The sequence below is a fragment of the Lissotriton helveticus genome, chromosome 1_1, assembly GCF_964261635.1.
Source record: "Lissotriton helveticus chromosome 1_1, aLisHel1.1, whole genome shotgun sequence".
NCBI lineage: Eukaryota > Metazoa > Chordata > Amphibia > Caudata > Salamandridae > Lissotriton > Lissotriton helveticus.
Genome location: NC_136057.1, coordinates 1,254,636,489 through 1,254,662,752, shown reverse-complemented (window position 1 = coordinate 1,254,662,752; position 26,264 = coordinate 1,254,636,489). Strand labels below are relative to the sequence as shown.

The window sequence follows — 26,264 nt, the reverse complement described above, 5'->3', positions numbered from 1 at the left end:
TGTCCGGGGGTCAATCAAACCCAATCCACACTGTATTAATGAATTCACAACCAGCACTGGATGAGGCGGATTCAGCCTCTCTCTGACTGTCACACCTCTTCCTTACTGCATCCCTCTATTCACCCCACAACCTCATCCATCGACCCATAGCCTACACATCCATTCATTCACCCACCAGCATATTTGCCCATTCAGCCATCCAGCCTCCTCAAACACATGTATTCACTCCCCCACCCATCCATCCACATGACCAATTATCCATCAATACATACATACATACATACCTGCATACATGCATCCACCAATCCACCCATCCCCAACTGGGAAAATACTGATTTCTGAACAATGAATATAAAAACATTAAGGTATTCCATGTCAGTGATATAGTTTTTGTTTATGTTTCCCATGTTTTACTTAATCTTGCATTCCTTAAGAGTGCCCACTATTTCCAGGATGCTGTATCTCTGTATTTTGTTGTGTAGCATATTTCTTGTACAGTGCATACTTTGAACTGAGTCGCGTTCAGGCATTTTTAACGGGCCACCATTGAGAGCTTTAGAGCAAAGGCTGAAGACTGTGTCAAAAAGGTGTTCAGAAACTTGGCCATCCAACCCCTGGCCTCTATGCTGAACAATCAAAGCAAAGGTCACTTATTTAAGTTGTGATTGTGATTCTGTGCAACTGTGTGTGAAGATGGTACACAGTTGCCAACATATTGAGAAGGCAATTGTAAAGGAAAATGCAGTGCTTCCAGGTGAGTCAGTGTGTTGTGTTTTTGGGGGTTGTAAAGTGAAGTTCTCTGATTATACTGAACAATCGGCTACCTACGTCATTATTATATGAAATCTCTACTATTGATGTCATAACACTTTCGCAAGTGCTTTATCAACCTTCCTGCTTCCTCAAATTTGCTTGAAAATGCTCCATTTATCCACTCTTTTTTCAAAATGTTCTTGGTGGGGGACCCCCCCCCTCCTTTGTAGGTTGTTCGGGCTCGCTCGCCTTAATGCAGTACCACAATAACTTTCCGCCCTACCCTTTTCAAATGTCACCAGCCGTCACTGCTCTCAGGGCTGCGGCAGTTATCGTGCCACCCTTAGAAGTATTGTACCTTCACACTTACACACTGCCTTGGCAGGCTGGGTGTTTTGGTGCAGAACAAAGTGAAGAGTCGACATGGCACACATCCTTATGTGCCATGCCTATAACCCACTGCCATGGCTTAGGTCAGTCACCCCTCTAGCTGGGTGCACTATACCAGTGGTGAGGGTACAGGTGCATCAGCCCTGTACCCCTACAGTGTCGAAGTCTATTCTTAGACATTGTAAGTGCTGTGCTGCCATTAAGAGTATATGTTGCTGGGAGTTTGTCATTACGAACTCCACAGCACCGTAATGGCTACACTGAAAACTGGGAAGTTTGGTATCACATTTCTCAGTACATTAAACCCACACTGATGCCACTGTGGGATTTATTGAAAAATGCACACAGAGGGCATCTTACAGATGCCCCTTGACTAATTACCTACCACTAGTGTCCAGGCTGAGTGGCTGCTTACAGCTGCCACCACCAGACATGTTTCTGGACCCCAGGGTTGCGAGCCTGTTGCTCTCTGGGGCCTGAAACAATGCACATCCTAGGACGAGGTGCCACGCCTCCTCCCCAGGATGGGCAGGGTTCACGAAGGGGAAGCTTCAAAGGCTTGCCGCCTTTGTGAGCTTCCCCAGGCCACTTGCTGCTTTCAGCAAGTGGTCCCCACTGGTTCAGACCCCCACTTTAGGCGGGAGAACTGGATGGAAAAACAAGTGAGGAAGAGAGGTGTGCCCACCTCTGCCAACTCACTGGTTTAGGTGAGGTGAAGCAAAACTCTCAGTCCCTGCCATCTTGAAGATGGGGGGACTCAGCCATCCAGGGACAGGCTCATGCCCCTTCTCACTGGAGGGTGGCATAATAGGGGGTGTAGCCACCACAAGGAAGGGGCCCATTGGTCCCTACCTTTTACCTACCTGCAACGCCCCTAAATCTGGTTTTCATGGTCACCCCTGTACCTTGCTTCGTCAGACAAGAACCTGCAACAAGAAAAGAAAAAGAAGGACCAAAAAGAGGTGCCGAAGTTAACAAGAGTAAGACGCCCACTGACTTGGCCCCAGCCCTACCGGCCTGTCTCTACCTCTAACCTGCTTCTATGAAATCTCAGTGTGTCCTGCAGCCAGTAACCACAAAAAACCCAGAGGACCTGCCTGCCTTCAACCACAAAGACTTTGTCTCCTGTGAACACCGGATTTGTTCATCTGCAACCTCTGGCTCCGGCCGGACACCCCACCACTCTGCACCCACCGTCCATGGGCCGAGCTCGAGTGGGCAAACACCATGAGGAGGTCCCCCCGGCAATCCTGACCCAAGATCTGGTGACTCCTGACCTGCCTCAACCCTCCAACCGACGCCTGCAGCCTGAATTCGTAAGGTCCCCCCAACAGCAACCAGGAGCTGGTAAGAAGATCAGACCCCAAAAGGCACCCTTGCACCCGATGCCCCACAGCTTTGGGTGGCCAAACCGAGGGTGCCTAACCAACCCATAACTTTCCAACTTATCTCTCAAAGTGGTGGTCGCACCCAGAAGACCTTCATCCCCAAACCTGCAGTGCCTTTGCCAATTGGACGTTCCTCATTGCAAACAAACGGCCGCCTGACGTCGAAACAGCACCCTGCACCCAGCCGCCCCAGTGCCGCTGAGGGTGCAGCTTTTTTGATACTTTATTTCTCCATTTGCCCAGAGCTTTGCTCCCACCACCATGTGGCCTGCTCATCAGCAGCTACTAACCGGAGACCCTCTAGCCCCCACTGGATAACATTGGACCTCAGCACTCTGCACCCATCCGCCCTAGTGCCGTTGAGGGTGTAACAAAGGTGCATATTTGTCCCTGGGGGACCCCTGAGTCTACCCCAGAACCTCAACTCCCACTACCAAATACTTACCTTACAACCAATAGCTCTATTATTCCCCAAAGGATAACAGTGACTGTTTTTCTGGGAAAAGTTTCTAAGTGTGGAGTTTGAAAACCTAAAGAATTTTTTTTAAATTGTATTGTTTAACAAAAACGATTTTACTTACCTGTTTACAGGAAATATCCCAGAGTAGTATCTAGGTATACCACTCTGAATAAGAAAATTAATCTAAAAAGTAACTTACCTGGTATTTTACTGAAAAGCCCATTCAAGTCTATGTACTGCATTTACAAAGTATTGCATTTATCTGCAACCTGCAACTGTAAGTCAAAACAAAGTGCATATGCAATTACAATTCAAACTGTTTACAAACTGCATTACTACTGTAAAGTATTTATTGCTTACCTGGGCCAGGCTTGCTTGGTTCTAGAAAATAAAATAACTAAAAGAATATTTTTATACAAAAACAATTGGTCTGAAGTTCAGTCTTTCAGTGTGTGAATTCATTTGCTGACTGAGTGTGTACAACAAATGCTTAACACTGTCCTATGATACTGCCTTACTGCTCGACCACACTACTTCAAATAGAGAGTGATGTGCCATATAACTTTACCTCTGCCTACCTTTGGGGTTCCACTGGACTCTGTGCACACTATACCTCACTTTGGTATAGAATAGACAGAGCCAGCTTCCTACAGGGCTATATAGGCATATCACACTGATTAGCAAAAATAATCTGAAAAGTAACATACATAGTAATCTGTAAAGTAACTAAAAAGGGTTCGGAACTGTTGACTAACCTGTAATTCAACCAACTACATTTGAACCTGCATTTAGCTGTAAAACACTGCATAAGATTTTGCAAAACATTTATTTCACTTATCAATAACTAAATAATATTTTTGATACAAATTGCTCTGAGTTCAGTCTTTGAGTGTGTGACCTCATTTGCTGCCTGAGTGTGTACACACTACCGTCTGATAAAGCTTTACTGCTCGCTCACACTACCACAAATAGAGAGTAAGGTGCGATCTACTTTTACCTCTGCCTACCTTCGGGGTTCCACTGGACTCTGTGCACACTATACCTCATTTCGGTATAGTATGTACAGAGCCAGCTTCCTACAGATAGTGAGTGTGCCCTACACAACACCTCACCCTTCATGTATTATAATTCATGCAAGTACATATACACCCAGCGCATGCTTTCATTGCACATACACTGCAAAACGCTACATATTTCATGTCATGTATTTCTCCTACCGTAGGCGTACATACAGATAGCATATGCACTAATCTCAAATGTACAAGAAAGTACTGCTCTATCCCTGAGCTAAATGCACCCTTCCAAGGCACACATCCATCCAGTGCAGTGTCACCACTCCTGGACTGTGCAGTGCACCACATCTACCTGATGTAGGACAAGTGTGAGTTAAAACACATGCTAGCAACACTTTAAAAAGGTGTGTGAGCCTGTAGGCCTCCTCACTCCAGTGACACAGGGTAAAAGGTCCTGCTTACTACTACTGATCATTATACGGTATGCTGCCACCACAGTGTTCGCACTACTTAACTTAAGGTGAAGGAGGTAGCTGTCACTATGAGGGTAGTGCTTTGGGTGCTCCTTCCGGTCCAACAAGACTACAATCTGTGAGACAGGCCTATGTCATGGCATATACGCATGATCCGTGTTCGTCTATGACATAAAAGACAGCATTAGAGATCCAGAAAACATTACATCTGGGCAATCAGGGCAGGGGTACACGTCTCTTACACGTGTGGAGGACTTTTCATCCCATGACAAGCCTACTGGCTTTGTCAAGCGGTCAAACACAGAGAGATGATGGACGGAGTGCTAAAACGTTTAAGACACTCACCCCAGTCAAAAATCTGGGTTGGACCCATCATCAATCTTTAGCTCACTTGGCCACCTCAGTTTGGACCCAGCCATATGCAAATCAGTCTTGACCCTGGGCCTCCTGGGAACAGTCCAGCCCGAACTGCCAAGCCAGGTCCTCCCTGGACCGGAAACAAGCATCCTGAGACCGGTTTCGGGGTAACACCCCTGATCAGCAAGGCTAGCTTGGATCCAGTAGCAAAGTGAGCAAGGAACCCACATCCGGGTATACCCTTCCAACTTAGGGCAAACAAAGCAAACACAAGGATATGATGGACGGAGCGATGACACTTTTCAGACACACGTTCCCAGGGAGTGAGCTAAAGAACGATGATGGATTCGACCCAGATCTATGACTGGGGTGAGTGCCAGAAAGGTTTCAGAGCTCCGTCCATCATCTCCTTGTGTTTGCTTTGTTACCACTGAGCGGCGGTTACGATTATAAAAAGAACAATGTCAAGCATTCACCCCAATGCAAAGATCTGGGCCTAAAACCATTGTTTCTTTGCTCCCTATGCCATTCCAGCTTAAACCCAGCCATATGCAAACCAGTCTCGACACCCATGGAAACAGTCCAGCCCAAACTGCCAGCTCCATTGTGACTGGAGTACCTTGGTGAGCATGTCCATCTGGTCCAACAGTGGGTCAGTTCTCATGAGTTGTTTAGAGCGATGCAAGTAGAATCTTAGTTATCATTTGGTACCTAGTACATGAATAGACTTCTCAGCTGGTGATTCTAGTTTTGGGAAGAAAGTCTTAAATATTATAGGTTTATTGAGTCAAAATTCGAAGGAACCTTGGGAATACACCTTTGGATTAGTTCTGAGAAGTACTGAGGAGCAAGAAGTTTGCATCTCCTCTACTCTCCTGATTGGAATGAAAACTAGTAACAAGGCTACCTTCCATGTGAGAAATATGAGGTGTGTTCAAATTAACTCTTCATGAGTTGAGCTAGAACTCTATGTTGAGGTGCCAGTCCAGGAAAGGAGCCCTTACTGGGGGGAAAAATCTTAATACTTCTTTAATGAGTGTTTTAATAATTTTGCAAGAGCATAGGCAGAAACATTTCCATAATGGTTTGCATGTCTTTATTGTGGTGTCTGCCTTGACTTGGAGAGAATACACCTGCAGTCCTGAGGCACATTGAAATTTTTGAATTCATGGAATTTAGGAGCCGTGAGCATAACAGGAGAGAAGTTAGGTCAGGATGAATGACCTGGCCTTAGTTCATAGTCAAAGGTTTATGGGATGTTGGAAGGTGAATGGTGTTGTATTCCGATAGCAGGAGAAGCTCTGTGTACCAATGCTGCATGGGCCATATGGGGGCTATCAGGATGTGATGACACTGCCCCGCTTTCCTCTTGCTGAGAACCTTTGTATGAAAGGTATTGGGTGGAAAGTTAGGCACTGATCCCGGACCATCTCTTGAAAGTCATTTCCTCACGATCCTGGATGTGGATGCCATCATGCATAAAGTTGGTATTTTGGGTTTCGTTTGTTGCAAAGAGATCTTGAGCCGGTTAGCCCCAGAACGAGAAGATCATATTTAGCACTGAATGTTCCAACTTCCATTGGTGCAGGCTGTTTCACTGCATGCTAATGGTATTACCTGTGCAAGCTAACATCAAAGTCTCCACTATCACTGGCAGAAAAGCTTGGAGACTGAGTTAGATGGATTTGAGCTCCAGATGATTCATATGTATTCTCTTTGGGAGTGGAGATCACTTTCCTTAAATTTGCAGGTTCGGTAGATGACTGACCCAGCTCTCTAGAAGGCACCCTTAGTCATTACGAAGTGAGGTATTAGATCCTCTGACAGGTGTGAGGCCTGGGACCACCAGGCTAGAGCTTACATCACCATCCAGGAGAAGATTGGAGTTCAGACGACAGGTCTAGCGGTCGACAACTGGTGGCTGCTACTTACTTGATGGGGAAGCGTGGCTAAAATTCATTTGTTCCTGGTATCTGAGTGTGTTGCCACTAGGCGAAAGTTGGTAACCACCGGATGGTCCCTGAAGTATCAGCAAGGTGGAGATATGTCCCCGAGCCCTGATGAAGTTGCCAAAAATTACTACGCAACAAAACATGTTGGTTGTTCCAATTATAATGGTCTAAACATGCAGTGTTTTTAATCTGAGTGCAGTCACTGCAAAGAATAAAGTATGTAACAACTGCAAATGAGCCACAACTAATTTTAGCTTGGAAAAGCTATTTCCCTATTTGCACATTACAGGGTCTAGATGGTTGATGAATGGCAAAAGCATTGACACCACGCTTCTATTTTCCTTCAACTTTTTCTCACACAACTTCAAAAATTGGACATGATAACTTTCCACTTTCCCCTTTTCTGTTCTGGTTATGAAAGTTACCAATGATGACAACGTGAATAAAATGGTGAGTACAAACCAGTAGCTCCTTGGGTGATGCTTACGTGAGGTACTTTCTGACCTTTTAAACCTTTTTTTGTCTCTGTTTATGATGTGAGGCTTTGTATGGTGGGTTGGCAAACCTTTGAAGTTTACAGAACACTTAAGAGTTACGCAAGATTGCTCAATTATTGGAGCTTGCCTCTGGCAGAGATTGGTTATGAATACTGCCCCTCTTACATTGAAGTATACAGTTTTCTATATAATCAGGTCATTAATATATGGTTAAGTGAGTGGAGGGCGACCTGGTTATTACCCCTCTTTTGCTCCTTTTTTTGATGATAGAGCTTCCATCATACCTGTGTGAAGATCACCAGGTCCTTCAACAATTCTTTTATTTGAATCTATTGTTTTTGAAGCTGTTCCTGTAAGACTCATTTTCAGGCATGCAAGAGGGATCATATTGAGGACATGATGCCCAGAAGCTAATTGAAGAGGAGCACAGACTTTTTTCACAGAGCCAGTTCCTAGTGTCTTTGATGCTTGTCTTGGGATATAAAGTCTTTGTCTTGGACAGAATCTAGTGTTGCGGCCCAGACACCGTATTGTCTTTGATGTAGGAGTTGATGATCTTTAATAATTCACAAAGAGATCTAGTTTGTGAAAAAACTTTAGGCAAGCCTCTGGGGCCTTGGACCATTGAAATGCCATTGGCGCTTTTATCAAAGAGTTGTCAAAGTAGGGGAATACATGATGACCGTCCTTCCTGACAAATGCTGCCATAGGGTTATGCAGTAGGTGAAAGTGCAGTAAGCTGATTTGAAGCCAAATGTTAGAACTTTGATGCGTGGGTAGGAATGTGGAAGTATGAATCCTGTAAATCAAGAGCGGTCATGAGGTTTCGTAAGAGGGTGACCAAGTAACAGTATTGTTTCCAGAAATACTTGTTTAATTTCTGAAGGTCTATGATGGCTTGCCAATCCTCTGTTTTCATGTCTATCAGGAAAAAACAAGAATAGAAGCCCGTTCCTTGCTGAGAATGTGGGCCCTTCCCTTTGGAAGCCTTTGGTTAGTGTAGCTGGAACTCCCTTCCGAAGCAGATGGAGATTAGGTGGGCACCCTCCTTTTGGTGGAGTGGTTGGCAGACTCTAGCTGAACTCTAACGTCTGACCCTATGTGATGAGATGCAGGACTTATTTGTCTGATGCTATTTTCTACCATAGATGACAAAATGTTGGAATTGTTTCTCCCACAGGATGGCATAAGCAGCACCAGAATATTACTGTAGGTAAGTTAGCCCAAGGGCTACTTCATACAGATAAGTGTCTCTTTTGTGGGTCCCTCTAACGGGGGCTTCTTTCAAAATTGTGAAGTGCCAAAAGATCTTGCCGTGCCAGAGTCAGCCTTGACTGCTTGCCAAACAGAGGGTTGCCATGGTAATGTAAAAAATTAGATGTATTTGCACCTCAGGTTCTAAATATTGTGGCCTTGAACCAACCTTGGTGTCTAAGGACCACTGAACCTGCCAGTTATGGGAAACCTATTGAAGCCATATCTATAGTGCAATCTAGGTTTTCTGATGAGGAAGTTATTCACCAGCACAATTTCTTTTGTTTCAGCCCTTTCTGTCTTCTGGCAGAAATTGTATGCATGTGGCAATGTCTGACCACATCTGGTGGTTATACCTGCCCCGTATTGCCAGTGAATTAGCAGCCCATGCAGCAGAACCAGGCTTTGTTGAGAATTTCTCCTTGCTGTTTTGGTAGGGTTATGAGTGACAAGGTTTTCCATGACTGTAATTCCTCCAGAATATCTCAAGAATTGAAACAGGAGTCACAGCTTTTCTATTTTAAATCACAAAGAGAACATACTGATTGCTTAGTTGCTATTATAAGTTGGAAGCATTTGGCAACTTGTTCCCTAAGGGCATGGAAGCAATCAAAAATCCTCTTGTAGGGAATCCACTGGTTGTGGGTCTTCTCTCTATCATCACCAGATGTGAACGGGTCGTTCCTGGGAAGCATGGTCATATTTGATCATTCTTTAAGTGGCAGCAGCATTGGTGACATATCAGGCACGCTGTGACTTTGCAGGCCTGGGAAAGTGTTTGGAATGATCCTGTAACATGCCCTGTAGGTCTAATACTAGAGGTACATAGACCTGACCCGTGCCCTGAAGTTTCAGGTGGAGAGGTGGTGAAATTGATCTATATATTGCCTCTTCATATATTGCTGGCAGTTGTAGATATTAGTCATAATAGTCCTTTTAATGCTTGACATTAAGTTATTCTGGATTATGTGGCTTTTGTTCTTGTTTATGGCTGCGGGGCTTTCGTCGGCGTTTGTATTGTCATCGAGATCCTAGTTGATGTTTCGGACGTAGACGACTAGGCTGACGTTGACAATGTTTGTTGTGGTCGAGGCTGTCGTAGAGGATGAAGTCATAGATGAGGCCACCGCAGACGTGGTTATTGTAGATGAGGTTTTTGCAGACTAGGCCGTTGTCGTAGACTAATGTCACAGATAAGGCGGTTGTAGATGACCGTCATAGATGATGACATCGTAGATGAGGACATGGTGGATGAGGCCATTTGTAGATGAGGGTCATTCGCAGACGACAGTCGTAGACAACTATCGTAGTTGAGGCTGTCGTAGACGACCATCGCAGATAAGACGGTCGTAGATAACTGTCATCGACGACGGTCATAGACAACGACTATCTGTTAGGCAATTGTAGATGAGGACGTCATAAGTGAAGCAATTGTAGATGAGGCCATTCAAAGATGAGACTATTCATAGATAAGGTCATTGTAGAGGAGGCTGCCATTGACAGCATTAGACTGTCATAGATGACCATGATAGATGAAGCTTCCGTAGACCACCATCATAGATGAGGCAGTCATATATGATGCCCTTGTAGATGAGTTATATACCACAAGGGCAGTCCAACAAACCTGAACCATGGACAATCTGTCAATACATCTAACAATTGGTTCAAGAGAAGGAACAATAACAATATATAATTAGGCACAATAAACTAACATGTGCAAACCATCCTAAATAGAAGGAAAAAGAGAAGGAAAAGGAAAAAAGAGTTGCGGAGAAGCCCTAAAATTAAAAAGCTCTATGTTAAAGTTATCAAAAATTATTGTTTATTACTTATTGCAAAAAATCAAAAACCTCTCTGTCCACCGTTACAGAAAGGAGTTCCATTCCTTTCTGTAACGGTGGACAGAGGACTACGAAAATTCTCGCTGATTTAATGGGCGAAGGTACAGTGGAATTTTTAACTCTCATCCCCGAGTCTGTGGATATTATTATCTATCATATACTGTGACCCAATGAGGTGACAGTTGTGATTTTTCTGTTTCGAATTATTGTGGAGGATCGTCAATAGAACATTGGTCCCATTGTATGTTTTTATACAGACTGGTACTGCTCAGGAAATGTTTGAGTCCTGAAGATGACCGTACAGTGATACAGAGGCTGAAACGCCGTTGACGCTTTTGTGGGCTAAATTTATATAAGGACGCATTATTTCTGTTTGTGTTGTTCCTTTACTGTAACATGTAATGTTGTTGTTTGCCACCTGTCTGGTTTTGTAATATGTTGTTTTGTATACCAGCACCTTGTCTTGAGCATATCGGTTTTTGATTTTATGCGATAAGTAATTAACAATAATTTTTGATAACTTTAACTGCTTCAGCGCTACCGCGTTTTCCCGCTGTGCGCTGAAGAAGTAGAAAAAGGCTTGTTCATGACAAAGCCAGCTCGTCATGAGCGCACCATAGGTAAAGCCCATGACGAGCTGGCTTTGTCATTAGCGTGCAAGTGGTTAACAGAGAGCTTTTTAATTTTAGCGCTTCTTCGCAACTCTTTTTCCTTTTCCTTCTATTTAGGATGGTTTGCAAATGTTAGTTTAATGTGCCTAATTATATATTGTTATTGTTCCTTCTCTTGAACCAATTGTTAGATGTATTGCCCTTGTAGATGAGGCCATCGCAGATGAGGCCGTCATAGGTGAGGCAGTAAAAGTCGACATTGTTGGGGATGTCGACCTTGCCATCATATTGTTGTTGACGATTGTGACTGCAGTTTTGCTATATACACCTCATTGTCATGTTATGAGAATTTCTCTGATGTAATGTCAGGCTTGTAGAGGGAGTTGTAGGGTCTGCTCCGAGGACGTTTTTTCCCAGTTTTCTCTCTCTCTGAGAGAAGTGCCTTATAAAGACTCATGGTAAGGCTTTTTTATTGTTTTTCTGCACGCCTTCTGTAGACCCTTGGTGCGACCTCTCCTGTCAGGTGAAGGAATCCTCACTGTCATCAGAAGTGACAGATTTAGATTTCTGTTGTCCCAATAATAGCCTCATCTCTCTGAAAATGAGAGTTTTTGAGGAAAAGGACATATTAGTGCCAGGGTCTGAGAAATTAAACATGAAATAAAATTTTGGATGATCAAAAAAGAAGTAATAGCAGAAGAAACCGAGCAGAGCTCAGGGAAACTCCCTTCACCCGACCTGCAGTAGAAGTCTGAGGGACTCAACCTCTGTGGGGAGTGTTATAGAAGGTGCTGTCGCCTGATTGGTTATAGTCAAGTTTGGTCCCTTACTAAAAAGGTCATAGATAGGCTATTAAACTGACTTTTTTATTGCTATTATAGCCTATGATAGTGAAACATACTGCTTTATTATGGTACCGTCGGACTCCACTTCGACAATGGGGAATGATTCAAGCATGTGAATCTATCAAAGATCCAATACTGGAGAAATGCTATGGCACACATCATATATGCAGATGTTAGGAGTATATTATGTTTTTTATTTCCATTTTTAAGGGAGGTGAAATGCATAATGACTCACTGAAGGTGTTGCCTATTTTAAATCATACCACCTACCCACACTCAGCAAGTGTGCTAAATACCATAAAGGTGAACAATACATATAACTGGCCTGTAGCTCAAGCAAAATCTTCAGACTATTTTAAATGACGTATCTATGCAGTCTCTCTGTTCCTGACCAACAGCATTTGAGATCAATAAATACTCTCGCTATTAAAACAAGCAGATAGGAAAGAAAGCAAACATTTTAAGGAAAGCCCTAAAATTGAGGATTGGTTATGAGAGATGAGAAGGCTGGCAAAGTCAGGAAAGAGTTATTATGAACAATAGGTGAAGTGGAGACAGGTTCCAAAAATTATGGACTAACTACACACTGATACATGATGTCTAGGAAAACGGACAAACTATATGTCCCATATATTTGTAAACATGAACCAAGGCAACTGTTTTCCAAATAGTAACTTTCACAGAGTATACCATGAAGCTATTCTTCCTATATATCCCCTCCACACTATGTCATTCTTCCCGTAGTCCCCAGCAGCACAAAGTCTATAAATTCCTCCCTTCATTCCCCATAATCTCTTGTAATATCCAACAATTACAGTGGAGGTCGTCACACCACAGTGTACTTTCAAACCAGTATCCTGGAGCTATAACATCTTACCATCAGTGCCTGACTGAAAAGTGTCCGCAGCAGGTCCAGAATGCCACCACCGACATATGAGATCATTCTTCTGGCATTCCTGTAGCATGATGGACTGACTCAATCCTCCTACTTTTGAAATATTCCACCATGTTTTAATGTCTTACCCCAAGATTCCACTTGTCTCGTGTTAATACCAGCGAAGAAACTGTGAAGTAGAAGACCCTAACCCAACACCATTTCAAAGATTTCCCCCACTTTCCCAAATTCATGCCGTCACTTGAAATTTTAGGATTGCAAAGACTCCACAGAATCTGTCAGATTAGCAACAACACACCACATTGATTGATTAAAATAAACACATACCTTTTTTCCTAGCCTGCTCTGGTTCCTGTTTTAAAGAAGATGATTTTCTAGGGAATAAAGGAATGAGCCAAGAAGGTTCAATGTTTCCAATTCGAAAGCCCCCAAGACATATGCTGTTATTAGCTAGATCGAGGCCAAGTTTTCTTAAAAGCAAGCTGATGATGTCACTGTTGCCTTTCTGAATACTAATATTTAATGCCTCCCGGACATCCTGCTCACGAGCTCCTCCATTTAATAGCAGTTCCACCAATCTATTGTTGTTTCCTTTTTCACATACCTAGGACAGAGAAAACATAGCAGTATTATCAAAGTCATCCAAGACCTTTAAACATTTTGAACTACATATGTTGATTTTCTGATCTAGCTTCTACTATATTCGATCCCAATCATCATTTGACATTAAGCTTAAGTGGTGTGATTGTGTTATCTTACTATGATTTTATCAAAAGTGCATGATGTTCGTGGGAAATACAGCACTAATTAGAAAATAAAATTTCAGCTTATTTGCCTGACATTCTTACTGATTCATGGTGATCTTTTTACCCATCTTTGTCCCATGTGATATCAGTAAAAACAGATAAGTCCGCTTTTTTATAAAACACAAGGAGCTATTCTACACAGATAATCAAAAGCAAGGGAATTTACCATCAACTTCTGAATTGTGTAGAATATGTAAATCAGAAAATACGATTTTTTATTACAGGTATGAGAGTTAAAATAGGTAGTCCCTCCTTTTTTATCACAACCAAAAATAAACACATATATAAAAAAAAAATCTATAAAGGTCTAGCATCCTGTCACGAATGGATTTTATAATATCACATAGTCATATAGTCCCAGAGACAAAAAGGATGCCTTTTTAGTATTATTTTATTGTGTTATGGTTTATGTTGGTAGCTTCACACAAAGGACCACAATATATGACAGTTGTTCAGGACACTAATCGTGTTTCCTCTTCTTTCACAGGTCAGAGATCTGAAGTCATCCCCACAGGTATGCTCGGAGGAAAGTAAAATGAGCCAGGTAAGTTGTTTGTTCTATTTCTCACTTGCTTTTATAGTGCTTTCCCCTTTCCTTGTGCTTAGTCATTTCTCTAGTAGCACCACAGCTTTGTGAGGGTTGAGGAATGGTGTTCAGGAGTTCTAATCGCAACCAATGTGCAGTAATACAGTCTCCATCTATACAACCTGAACCAGTAAACAGGTGCACAGAATCAATTCCCATAATCAAACATGGGGGTGCTCAAACACCTACCCTGAAGCAGGCCATCCCTCCTCCACCCCAAGGCCAGACCTTAGCATGCGCCTCCGAGAGCCACCATCCTCCAGGAGTGTGGCTGGGATGAAACGTTAGTAAGACGGTCTCTCCCTCTTCTGATTCTATGAATGAGCCAGCTGCTTCTCCCTCAAGTCGGTCGGCATCTCCCCATCTGTGGGGTCCCATATCAGCGTCCTTAGTGATTCCCTCGGTGGACGTATTGGTCCGACACACCTCATTGCCCACAGAGCATCCTCCGACTTTTCTTCCCCCCCCTTGCGCAGTAGTTAGTCTTCCATGTCCAGGGCTCTGGCCCGCCTGCTCTATCTCCGCAACCATATGACTAAAGAGACACGGTCCTTTGGCATCCTGCTGAGAAGGCAAAAGCTCCCCTGGAGGTTCGATGTCATGGCGGGAGGACCATGGCAACATGTCCGCTGAGTCCTCCTCCATGTAACACATCCCTAAATTCAAAAGAAACTGGAGATACTTATCTGGGTATATTTCCATACAGATAATTCCTGGAACGAAGGAGGTAGAATAACAAATATCACTAGTTTTGGGACGTTTAATGGAAAACATAATTGAAAGAAATGGGGTTACTAATTGAGGGGGGTCAAATCCTACTGAAGCAGCAACCGCAATCCTTGTCAGGGTCAAATCACATGCAATCCCACCATAACCTGTGCTCAACCCTCTAGCAGCTTGGCACAGACCACCCAGGCTTAATTTAGATTCAGAAAAGGGGGGTGGTGATGAACAGAGTGTCTGAATTAAGCAGACCACTCTTACCCAGTCCAAAGATCAGGGCTTGATCCATCACCGTTATTTAGCTCACTGCCCCATCCCAGCTCAGAACCTGGCTATATGCAAATTAGTCTGGTTCTGTCCCAGTGCATGATGGGAACAGGGCAAACCAAACTACCAAGCCAATTCTTGTACTGGGAAGGAAACAAGCTTCCGGGGACCGGTTTCTGCCATTTCAGGCGTCGTCGGCCCGGCTTGCTTGAATCCTGATGGTGCAATGAGCAAGGGACTCACATCTGAGTATACCCTTCCACACTTATGGTGGACAAAATGATTCAGAAAAGGGGGTGGTGATGAACAGAGTGCCTGAATTAAGCAGACCACTCTTACCCAGTCCAAAGATCAGGGCTTGATCCATCACCGTTTTTTAGCTCACTGCACCATCCCAACTCAGAACTTGGCTATATGCAAATTAGTCTGTTCCTGTCCCAGTGCATGATGGGAACAGGGCAAACCAAACTACCAAGCCAATTCTTGTACTGGGAAGGAAACAAGCTTCCGGGGACCGGTTTCTGCCATTTCAGGCGTCGTCGGCCCGGCTTGCTTGAATCCTGATGGTGCAATGAGCAAGGGACTCACATCTGAGTATACCCTGCCACACCTATAGTGGCCAAAAACGATTCAGAAAAGGGGGTGGTGATGAACAGAGTGCCTGAATTAAGCAGACCACTCTTACCCAGTCCAAAGATCAGGGCTTGATCCATCACCGTTATTTAGCTCACTGCCCCATCCCAGCTCAGAACCTGGCTATATGCAAATTAGTCTGTCCCTGGCCCAGTGCATCATGGGAACAGGGCAGACCAAACTACCCCCTTTTCTGAATCAGGCTTAATTTAGAGGCAATGTGTTAAGTATTTTTGCAGCACTCCTTAGTGTGGACACAGCGGGATCGATTCACAGAACTAATCTGAGACCAAAACCGAAACTTACCACTTCTGGTATTCACAGAAGGCACTTACGATGTTTGGTATTTACAGATATCACTTACGACTCCTAACATTACGTCTGCAGTCGGGCCGGAATCCACCCATCCGGAACGTACTCTCCACACCCGGACCATACTCTCCGGCAAGGGCCGTACTCTCCGGCTCGAGCCGTAATCTCTGGCCTGATAAAGTGTACTCAATGGGCCGGAATGTTAGGAATGTGTGATAAAGGGTAGAGGAGGTCATGAAAAATAGTCTGGGCAGGGAAAAGGATATGGCCAGACACTACATCATAACCCAGAAAAGTTTGCTCCTATGCATCATGGTACATGCAGTGCACAATTTGCGCTCCTCTCAGTGTTGACTGCAGTGTCAACACTAAGGAGAGTTCTGACGGCAAGGGGCAGAAACAGGATGAAGACGACGGCGGACTCGGGCTGGCTCGCCTCCTTCTGAGACCTCCTCGATACAGTCATCAGACTGATGATGGAACTACACCTCTTCCTTCCATTGACAAGCTGGAAATGATACTCCAGGATATCCGTGAATCGCGCTCAGCTATAGCGCAACAAATAGGCACTATATCCACCAAACTGAACTTGCTTAAAGATGAGCATAAAAACTGGTGGATGAAGTAAAGGACTTTGACCATTCGATTTCAACTCTACAACCACAAGTGAATGAGCACGATGTGCACATACAGCTGCTGCAGCAACAGGTTGAGGCCTTGCAGGCCTGGGCAGATGATGCTGAAGGTAGGGCCCGACACAATAACCTTCGCATTGTTGGGCTTCCGGAAGGTGCAGAGGGGCTCACCCCACGACCTTTTTTGAGGAATCACTGAAAAATAAGGTGGCCCCCACTGAGCTATCGGCTCTTTCACTGTAGAACGGCCCACCGAGTTCCTATGCGTAAGCCTATTCCTGGCGCTAACCCTAGACTGCTGTTGGCCAGAATCCTAAATTACAGAGATCGTGATGACATCTTGCAAGCAGCCTGGGACACTGGCCCTACTCTTTTAGACAATACCAACATCTACATTTTCCCGGATTACACACTAACAGTTCAACACCTACGTTTTTCATTTATGGAAGTCAAAGCACGAGCCCACGCTGCAGGTTTGACATTTGCTCTTTTATTCCCTGCTAAGCTTAAGATCATCTACAACCAACGTGCTCGCTTTTTTGACACACCTGACAGTGCATGGGAATGGCTCGACAGGAACTTTCCTGACACTGCACGTGCCATGCACCCCACATAGTCACAGCCAAAGCCACTGGACCCTCCACTTCAAATGAGGTGGGGGCTTACCACTCAGAGCACGACAACGAATCCTCTATTGCACCAGTCGGTGCTGGAGAACAGACGGTGGCCCTCCGCTCGGCCTCAGCATTGCGGACTGCTCATGCGCCTATCAGCATTAGTCTATCACTAGAAGTATCCACAGGCTCAGACTCTGGGGGTAGTATGGCATTATTTTTTTCTATGTACACACAACTAATCAACGACCTACTGGTAGAATAGTGCTGTCAATGTATTGTGATCTGGGATGTTGTTTTAGTTTTCCGGAAATTGGATTGCGATCCAAACATGAGCTGCTCCACTGTAAGATGCATAGTATTTTCAACTATTATGGTCCTGTGGCCTGGCTTGTCCTGGGCTGGGCTAGTCCACTCTGTTCAGCTGATACTTATGTCTTTAGAGTAAGCAGCATACCCCACAAGCAAGTAGCCTTTACTGTTATATGTGTCATGTGTTTAGTTAGCACACAGGTTGGTCGACCGAAGTTAAGCTGTTTGACCCCGTATTGGGATTCTGTTTCGTTGCTTGTGCTACTGCTCTGTTTCCTGATGTTCCTGGGGGTGGGAGGGGTGGAAGGGGTGGATGCCTGGGGGCAGTGGGGGGGTCGGGTGGGGGGTAAGGAGTTAATGTCTTTGATATCATATACCATCATCTCCTGGAATATACGGGGGATGGTTTCAATACAGGCACAGGATAGTGGCCCAGCTGCATCACCGCCGGGCACCGCTGGGAAAAAGAGTTTGACTTCAAAAGGTAACAACTGTCCTAAAGGCTCAAAAAAGAGCAACTCTATGCTGGGGATTGCTGCAGATAAGAACATTCAATTATCATTGCGGAACCTGGTGGAGGATATATTTAGCTCGCGGTAGGAATCGACACTTTCAATAATTGCTAAAGACATAATTGACACTTTGAATACTTGTATGCGGGTATTTTGAATAAATGTGGACGTATAGATTCCTTCCTAAGGGACGGAGAATTCAGCATGACACCCCCAGTCTAAATAGGCTACCCAAGGCACAAACAGAGACTAGGCCTCGTATTGGAGAGAATGACCCTGGTATTTAACCCCAATTGCAATCACATGTCGGGTCAAAATCTAGTTCCTCAGAAAGAACCAAGGTAATCAAGGGTCCCAATGTGGGGGGGGGGGGAGGGAGGAAACCGACCCATGGTGCTCAGAGCCCTTTAAATGGCATGACTCTGGCTACCAGTAGGACTCCTGCCCCTCAAGAGAGGAGCATAAGACCGAATTGCTGCAGACTTAACCTTCCCCCAGAAGCTACCCCTCTTGTAAAGGTTCTTGTAGGGGTACCCCCACTTAGCGACTATGATAACGAATCCATCCTGGCTCTGCTACAAAAAACTGGTGTGATCAACTATGTAACGGCAATGCCGAGATTTCAACTCAGATTATAATGGCTAGACGGGTGGGGTAGGTCGGAAATTGCCCAAAACAGGCCAACGGTGATTGCATTATTCATTTTAATAAACGGGATTTGGTGGACAAGTTGTTCTGGGATGCTTCCGAGATGGAGAGGGGGTACTAGGGCTCTGCCACTGGGTTTTTTGTATCCACCAGCTAGTCTCCATACTGAGGTATACTCTTTGAGGTCCAACCGGAGCATTAATTAACACTCCCGACTTAAATCTTGAGCCCCACCCTGCAAGGTCCTGTTGGAGAGATGTAACATCCCCAAATCGATTATTCTTGCCACTAGGGCAGGAAGGAGGTGGTTTAGCTCTTACAAATAGATTTCTTCCATTGACCCAGTTTGATGCGAATTATTGACTGGAGACGTCCTTTTACTGTTCACCTGATCCCAGCCAAAACGATCAGGCCCTAGATGTAGAAATTGCCCCCAACTGTAAGATCATCAGCTGGAATGTAGCGGGTTTCAGAACCAAAAGAGACGTTCCAAGCTGGCTGAATTTTATAAAGCAATATGATATAATTGGCCTCCAGGAAATGTGGGATAGGGCAAACATTTTTTGGTTGGATGGGTTCAAATCTGATTGCTCACCTGCACGCCCTGCCCCGGCAGGTAGAGCTAAGGGGGGCCTTATGCTCCTCTTCCCACTAAAGCTCAAAGGGTCTCCGACGAGGTTGAGGGCGGGTTCCCGTAACTGTTTGATAGTAGAACTAACAACTCCTAATTCTCCTAAAACATTATTTGTTCATTTTTATAATTCTGGGGGGGAAGTGATTTTATGACTCAACACTTAAGCTATCTGAAATGTTTTTTAGAAGATTACAGGGTAAAGCAATCCACGTTTTACTATATTATACTTATGGGCGATTTTAATATTCATTTGTGTGATTTGAAGTGTTATGTTGATGATCAATTAGGGCCTGCCCACTCAGTTATACCCCACATAGAGCACACACAACAGGTGGAGGCTTTGGAGGACCTCTTGGCCGTAGCTGATCTCCTCGAACCTGGTTTTAAAGATCAAACTGATCGGTTCCCCACGTTTAAAGCCAAGGTGAGGGACACGGTTATTGACTATATATTCATGTCCCAAGCGATGTTAGCGAAGGTAGTGTTCTACAATGGTAAGTTGTCTCCCTTCAGTGACCACAACCCAGTAATTTTAGTGCTTGATAAAGATTGTGGCCTTTTGGGAACAGCGGGAAAGAAAGTGGGAGCTAATTGTGTGGTAACAAGTGCTCAGGGAAGGAGGCTCAAATGGTCCAAGGTAATCCCTGAATTTCTCTTTGCGGATCTATGTGAGAAGGCCAAAGTAAACATTGCAAAATGCATAGATTATATGACCCTAAGGGTTGAGGTTCTTTGCGCCTTTGAAGGTATTTGTGGCCAGATAGCATCTGATTTGGCTATGATAACCAAACCCAGACTAAATACGGGCGAAAGGTGGTTTGATAACATCTGCAGACAGGCTAACCGAAATCTGGTCCAAGCCCTAAAAAACAGTCCTCGAGACAGGGGACAGATAGCCACTTTAAGGAGGCAGAATAAGTCAGCGGTTCATACACGGAAAAACAAGATTAAAGAAGAGGCCTGGAATGCACTTTAATCTGTTGAAGTTCTAAAGGATAGTTCTAGATTCTGGGCTATTGTTAACACACCTTTTTTCTGCGGCACAGAGAAAGATGCTTTGGAAAGTAACATTACAGAGACGCAGTGGCTTTCTCATTTTGAGGCAATTTATGGTTCTAATATAATTCTGGACCCCCTCCCTAGCCTAGACAATGATATAGTTTTACCTTAGTTGGTTTTTAAGAGGATATTGAAAGGGCGATAATAGAGACATCTAGTAAAAAAGCACCTGACCCTGATTGTGTGCCTGCAGATTTGTATAAATGTGACCCTAAAATCTGGGCTAAGATATTACCAAACGTTTTTAATGCCTTTGGTGCTCAGGGGTTTCCTGCATCTTGGTCCCTGTTGACAATTATACCAGTTTTTTAAAAAGGGCCAGAGAGGGGATCCGTGGTGTTACAGACCAATATCATTGATCGATTCTACAGTCAAAATTTTAGGCAAAGTGATTCTAGTTAAAATCACGGACTGGGCGAACGACAATGAGGTTTTGATACGTCTGGGTCTAGCCAGCGCTATATAAATCTGAAAATAAATAAATAAATAAATATCTAATCTACAATATGGTTTTAGACAAGGCAGAAGCACTATGGATCAGTGCCTTAATCTATACGTATTAAGTAAATATACCATAGTCAAAAAAGGTTCTCTGCAGATGGCTTTTATGGACCTTTCCTCAGCGTTCAACCTGGTCAACAGATCGAAGCTGTGGACTATTTTGCTTGATATGGGCATTGATCCTCTCTTAGTTTATTTTTTGGCAGATTTACACCGGGATCTCTCAGCTAGTTAGGGTCACTCAGGATGGCAAATGCACTAGGCACTTTAAATTGGGTAGAGGCGTCCCTCAGGGATGTAAACTGGTGCCACTACTTTTTACTCTTTATATTAATATGTTAGACAAAACCTTAGATCATGCCAGCTTGGACATTCCGCGTGTGGGAGAAAGGACTATTCCGGTTCTCCAATACGCGGACGACGCTGTGTTATTAGCTCGTACATCTATAGGCCTCCAGAGGCTTTTGGATGCCTTCCGGGCCTATATGAAGTCCATGGATTTGATTGTGAATATCACAAAATCACACATTATGTCAATGGGCCAAAAAAACAGAAAAACAAAAATGTTTTTCTGTAACAGAGCAGAGGTGTTCAGGGTGACCTCCTTCACATATCTGGGGGTCTTATTTGATGATAGATGTTCCTGGGTCCTCCAACAGAAAGCTAAAAATACGCAGTAGTTAGATCAACGTCAGCTTTACTAGCGTTTGGGGTTTAGTTATTGCTATGTATGGCTCAGCCATTTGGGGTTATAAACAGCTGGAAGCGGTTTAGATAGCAGAAAACAGATTTTTACGTACTCTCCTGTCCGTACCTCATTCAACCCCAACTTTTTTTTTTCAAAGATATCTTTTTATTAAGCATCAAACCATTTCACATACAAAAGACAGCACCCACAAGGGTGCAAAGGGACGGGCAAATCCTAGGCTTGCAATACAAATAGCCATGGTGGGTTCAGCTTTGCATGACCCTCCTGCCGGCCACAGTCCCATAAGGCATGGATGAAGCTTATTGCAAGAACACATTGCCCCCCACCCCCCAGTCCAACAAGTCCCCCCCACCCCACCTCCCCCTCCGGTGGTGACTACATGATAACAAAAAACAGAATATAGATAGTGCATCAAAATCATCATAAACTATTGGTGCATCAACTAACAGTGAGATTCAGGCCTACCCACGGTAAAACCAGGGAGGCCCTTAGGACCAACGAATCAGGGTGAGAGCATCTATAATTGGAAGAGGTGGATGGCCCGTACTGTCGGTGTACAGACTGCGGAGGGGATGCCACGAGACAAATAGGTCATCAGGGGACCCCAACGGAGCACAAAGTCTGCATAATCATTCTGGAAAATGTCCGCCAGGTGTTCCAAGGATATGATCCTCCATAATCGAGCATGCCACAACGAAATGGCCAGGGCCTCGTCTTCTTCCGTGCAGCTGCCAGAGTGAGTTTGGCCGCTCCCAGGAATGTCCACATAATTGCTTTGTCCACCTGAGTTTGCCGGGCCAGAAGGGAGTCCCGAAGGCCAAGGAGGGTACAGTCAATGGAGGTTGGAATCGGGTAGCCCAACAGATCTTTGATACAAGAAAGGATCTCCTCCCAAAAGGGCTGAATCTTAGGACAATCCCACCAGATATGCCTAAAGTCCCCCAGGAGCCCACATCCCCTCCAACAAAGGTCTGAGGTGACAGGAAAGATACATCGAAGCTTTGTAGTGTATAGGTACCAATCGTATAAGGGTTTATAGTGGGCTTCTCGAAGTGCCAAAGACCTATTATGCTTAAAAATATCTCTCCAAAGATGAGACCACTCCCCATCCGTGACGTCCCTCCCCAAAATTTGCTCCCAAAAAGCCATATGTTGTGCGCAAGGGGGGTAAGCCGTGCACAGCAGCATGTCGTAGATAGCCGAAATGGCACCCTTCATAGAACCTGCCCTAAGGGCTACAAACTTCTCTATATCTATAAGCTCTCTAGTGGCTGCCTCCAGAACGGAAGGTGTCAAAACCCAGTGTTTGAGCTGCAAGTAGTGGTATTGTTCACTCTGTGGGAGCGCAAATTCTTTTCTACATTCAGCGAACGATAAAACTTCTCCATAACGAAACAAGTCAGCGATTCTAAGGCAGTCTCCCCTCCTCCAATTATCGAAGGGCCCCTCATGTAATGCCGGGGGAAAATCTGGGTTGAAATGAATGGGTGTGTATGGGGAGGGAAAAGAGGTCCAACCCGCTCTCTTGGTAACCTCGTCCCACGTGGACAAGGTCGTACGGGTGGGAGTGCTGAGATAAGCATTGAGAGGGTGATCCTTCCTAGGCTTCCAAAAACACATCCCATATATACCTCCCCACCACAGAGCGATCCATATGAAGCCAATGCTTGTCTGATTCCCTGACTGACCACTCTGATACAACCCGGAACTGGGCCGCCTGGTAATATAAAGTGAAGTCAGGTAGGGCTAAACCCTCTAGGACACGCGGCCGTCGAAGTACATGGTGGGGTAGGCGCGCCCTTCCCCCTTGCCCAAAGGAAATTGGTGACCAGAGTACGGAGGTTCGGCAGCATAGTCCTCTCCAAATCAATAGGGAGCGCTTGAAACAAGTATAAGAATTTAGGTAAGACCGTCATTTTTATTACGTTGATTCGCCCCAGCCAAGAAAAGTAGAGAGGCGAACACCGTTTAAAGTCATGCCGGAGTTGAGACATCAAGGGCGGATAATTCAGCTTGTAAAGATCACTCAATTTAGCCGTGGGGCGTACTCCCAAGTAAAGCAGAGAGAGCTTAGCCCATTGGAAAGGTGTTAAAGGTTTCAAACGAGCCACCTCAGCCGCGGAGAGGGTAAGATTAATTATGAGAGATTTCGAGTAATTTATCTTGAAGCCAGCGATTTGCTCAAAGCTTCTTAACTCTCTTTGCACCGCTGGCAACGAATGGGTCGGATCTTCAAGCGTGAGAAGAATGTCATCGGCAAACAATGAGGCCTTATGTACCACTCCGCCCAAATGGGATCCCCAGGATCTCCTCTTCAATGCGCAACTTAAACGCCAGAGGTTCGATACTCAGGGCAAACAAAAGAGGTGAGAGAGGGCACCCCTGACGGGTGCCTCTACTCAGAACGAAGAGTACAGCTTGGCATCCAGGTTAGGAAGCGCAATGGGTCTATAGGAGCCACAGAGTTGTGGATCCTTACCTGCTTTGGGTATCACCATGATCACCGCTTCCGCCATGGAGCTAGAAACACACCCATCAGAAGCAATGGCCTAAAACAGAGTGGTAAGATGAGGAACGAGCTCTGTCGAAAAACATCTGTAAAAGTGAGCTGTGAGGCCATCAGGACCCTGAGCTTTAAGCAATTTGAGTTTCGAGATGGCCTTACCGATCTCTTCTGAAGTGATGGGGGCATTTAACTCTGCAGCTGACATTTTCGACAGTTGCGGAAGGGCAAGTTCGTCTAGGAATCGTTGCTGCAATACCGTGTCCGGGTTGGTGCCCTGGTAGAGTTCACTATAAAACTCCCCAAATAGGTTGGCTTTGGGGGTGTCGGAATGCGTAAGGTGACCCTGTCGGTCCAAGATCCCCCCGATGAAGTCTCTCTCCCTTTGTACCCGAAGCCGGTGTGCTATGTGCGGGCCCACTTTGTTGCACTGTGTGAACGAGGCCTGACGCTATTTTAACAAGGTGAACTCAGCCCGATAAGAGTATATGGCTCGCAATATTCCTCTGAGAGCAGTAAGTTGCCTCTGGAGGGGGCGGCATGGATTAGCTTTATAGGCCTGTTCTGCTACTTCCAATTTCCTCTACAGGGCCTCCCTTTCCCTTGTGCGCTGTTTGTTTAAATTCGAGTTAAGCGGAGTACACTTCCCGCGTATCACGGCTTTGAAGGCATCCCAATTATTTTGGGGGTATCCTGCGGATCATTATGAAGGAAAAAAATCAGCTATAGCCAATCTGAGGTCATCTCTGGCGCCGGGTCCCTGGTCAGGGCTAGGGGAAAGTACCACCGCGGTGTTCTAGTAGAGGTCCCACTCCACTGAAGACCCAGGGTGATCAAACTATGATCGGACACTGATATCGGGAGAATCTGGGCAGCCTGGAAGGCACCCCGCAGGGACTGACTGATAAAAATGAAATCAATTTTAGAATACGTCCTATGGAAATGTGAGAAATGAGTGTAGTCTTTGGTGTTGGGGTGGAGAGAACGCCAGGCATCGAGTTATCCCAGATCAAGGACCTTCTGTTTTAGTCTACTCGAGAAGGTGTTGGTGGCCGTGTTGGGGTGGAGAGAACGCCAGGCATCGAGTAATCCCAGATCAAGGACCTTCTGTTTTAGTCTACTCGAGAAGGTGTTAGTGGCCGCCCTAGTGGAACCAGAGCTATCTAAAGACCCCTGCCACGTGAGGTTGAAATCCCTAGAAGCACAATGGGACCCTCCGCAAACCCCCCTATCTGGTCAAGTGCATGTGACAGGAATGCCGATTGCCCTGAGTTGGGCGCGTATAGTGAGACAAAGGTGCACAGCTTGCCTCTCAAGCGACCCTTGACCAACAATAGCCTCCCCTCCTTATCTGATTTGTAAGACTCGAGTTGAAAATTTGCAGAAACATGGAAAAGCAGGGCCACCCCATTATGTTTCGTTGCAGCGGCGGACGTATAAATCATCGGGTAGTTTCTGTGACGCAACCTAGAAACCTCCGCCCTCTTAAGATGGGTTTCTTGCAAGGCAACCACCTCAAATTTACGATCATTCAAATACTTACAAATTTGTTGCCTTTTCTGTGGGGAATTCAGCCCCTTAACATTCCACGAAGAAATGTTAACCATCAATACAGAGTATCTCCCTCCCCCCTCCCCAGGCAGCAGCAGAGATATCCATCCCACCGCCCCATTCCCCCGTACAGGACATCCGACCAGCAACCCCCCACCGGACCTCCACCGCTTCACGGATTTCTGTAGGATTAGAAACCAGTCTCACAGCCAAGAAAGCACAAAATGCACAAAACCTCCCCCCCAGTCACCATCAGATACCCCCCCCACCCGGAAACCTCCCTCCCACCTCCCCAACCCCACCATGAGGAACCCCCCCACCCCAAACACATAGAGAAAAATACTGGGTGTCACGGACAAGGCCCGCGCCCCCCGATCAAACAACCAGGAATAACTAGGGAACAGTAGAATGGCAGGCAGCCAAGAAAATAAAAACCTCAGTGTCCTTAGTCTGGTGAAGCTAGGCCCAGCAGCCAACTCGTCACTCCGCTCACCACCGGGCCCAGGCACATCACCACCATCGCCCGTAGT

General features: G+C 45.2%; 1 protein-coding gene across 2 annotated transcripts in view; it reads right to left on the bottom strand.

Moving 5' to 3' along the window:
* Positions 1-26,264, bottom strand: part of LRRK2 (leucine rich repeat kinase 2) — a 2,266,429-nt gene that overhangs the window by 1,531,452 nt on the left and 708,713 nt on the right. For both annotated transcript variants that reach the window (XM_078680082.1, XM_078680090.1), the window contains one exon: positions 13,057-13,333. In XM_078680082.1, coding sequence (XP_078536208.1) covers positions 13,057-13,333 — 277 coding nt within the window. The remainder of the gene's footprint in view (positions 1-13,056; positions 13,334-26,264) is intronic.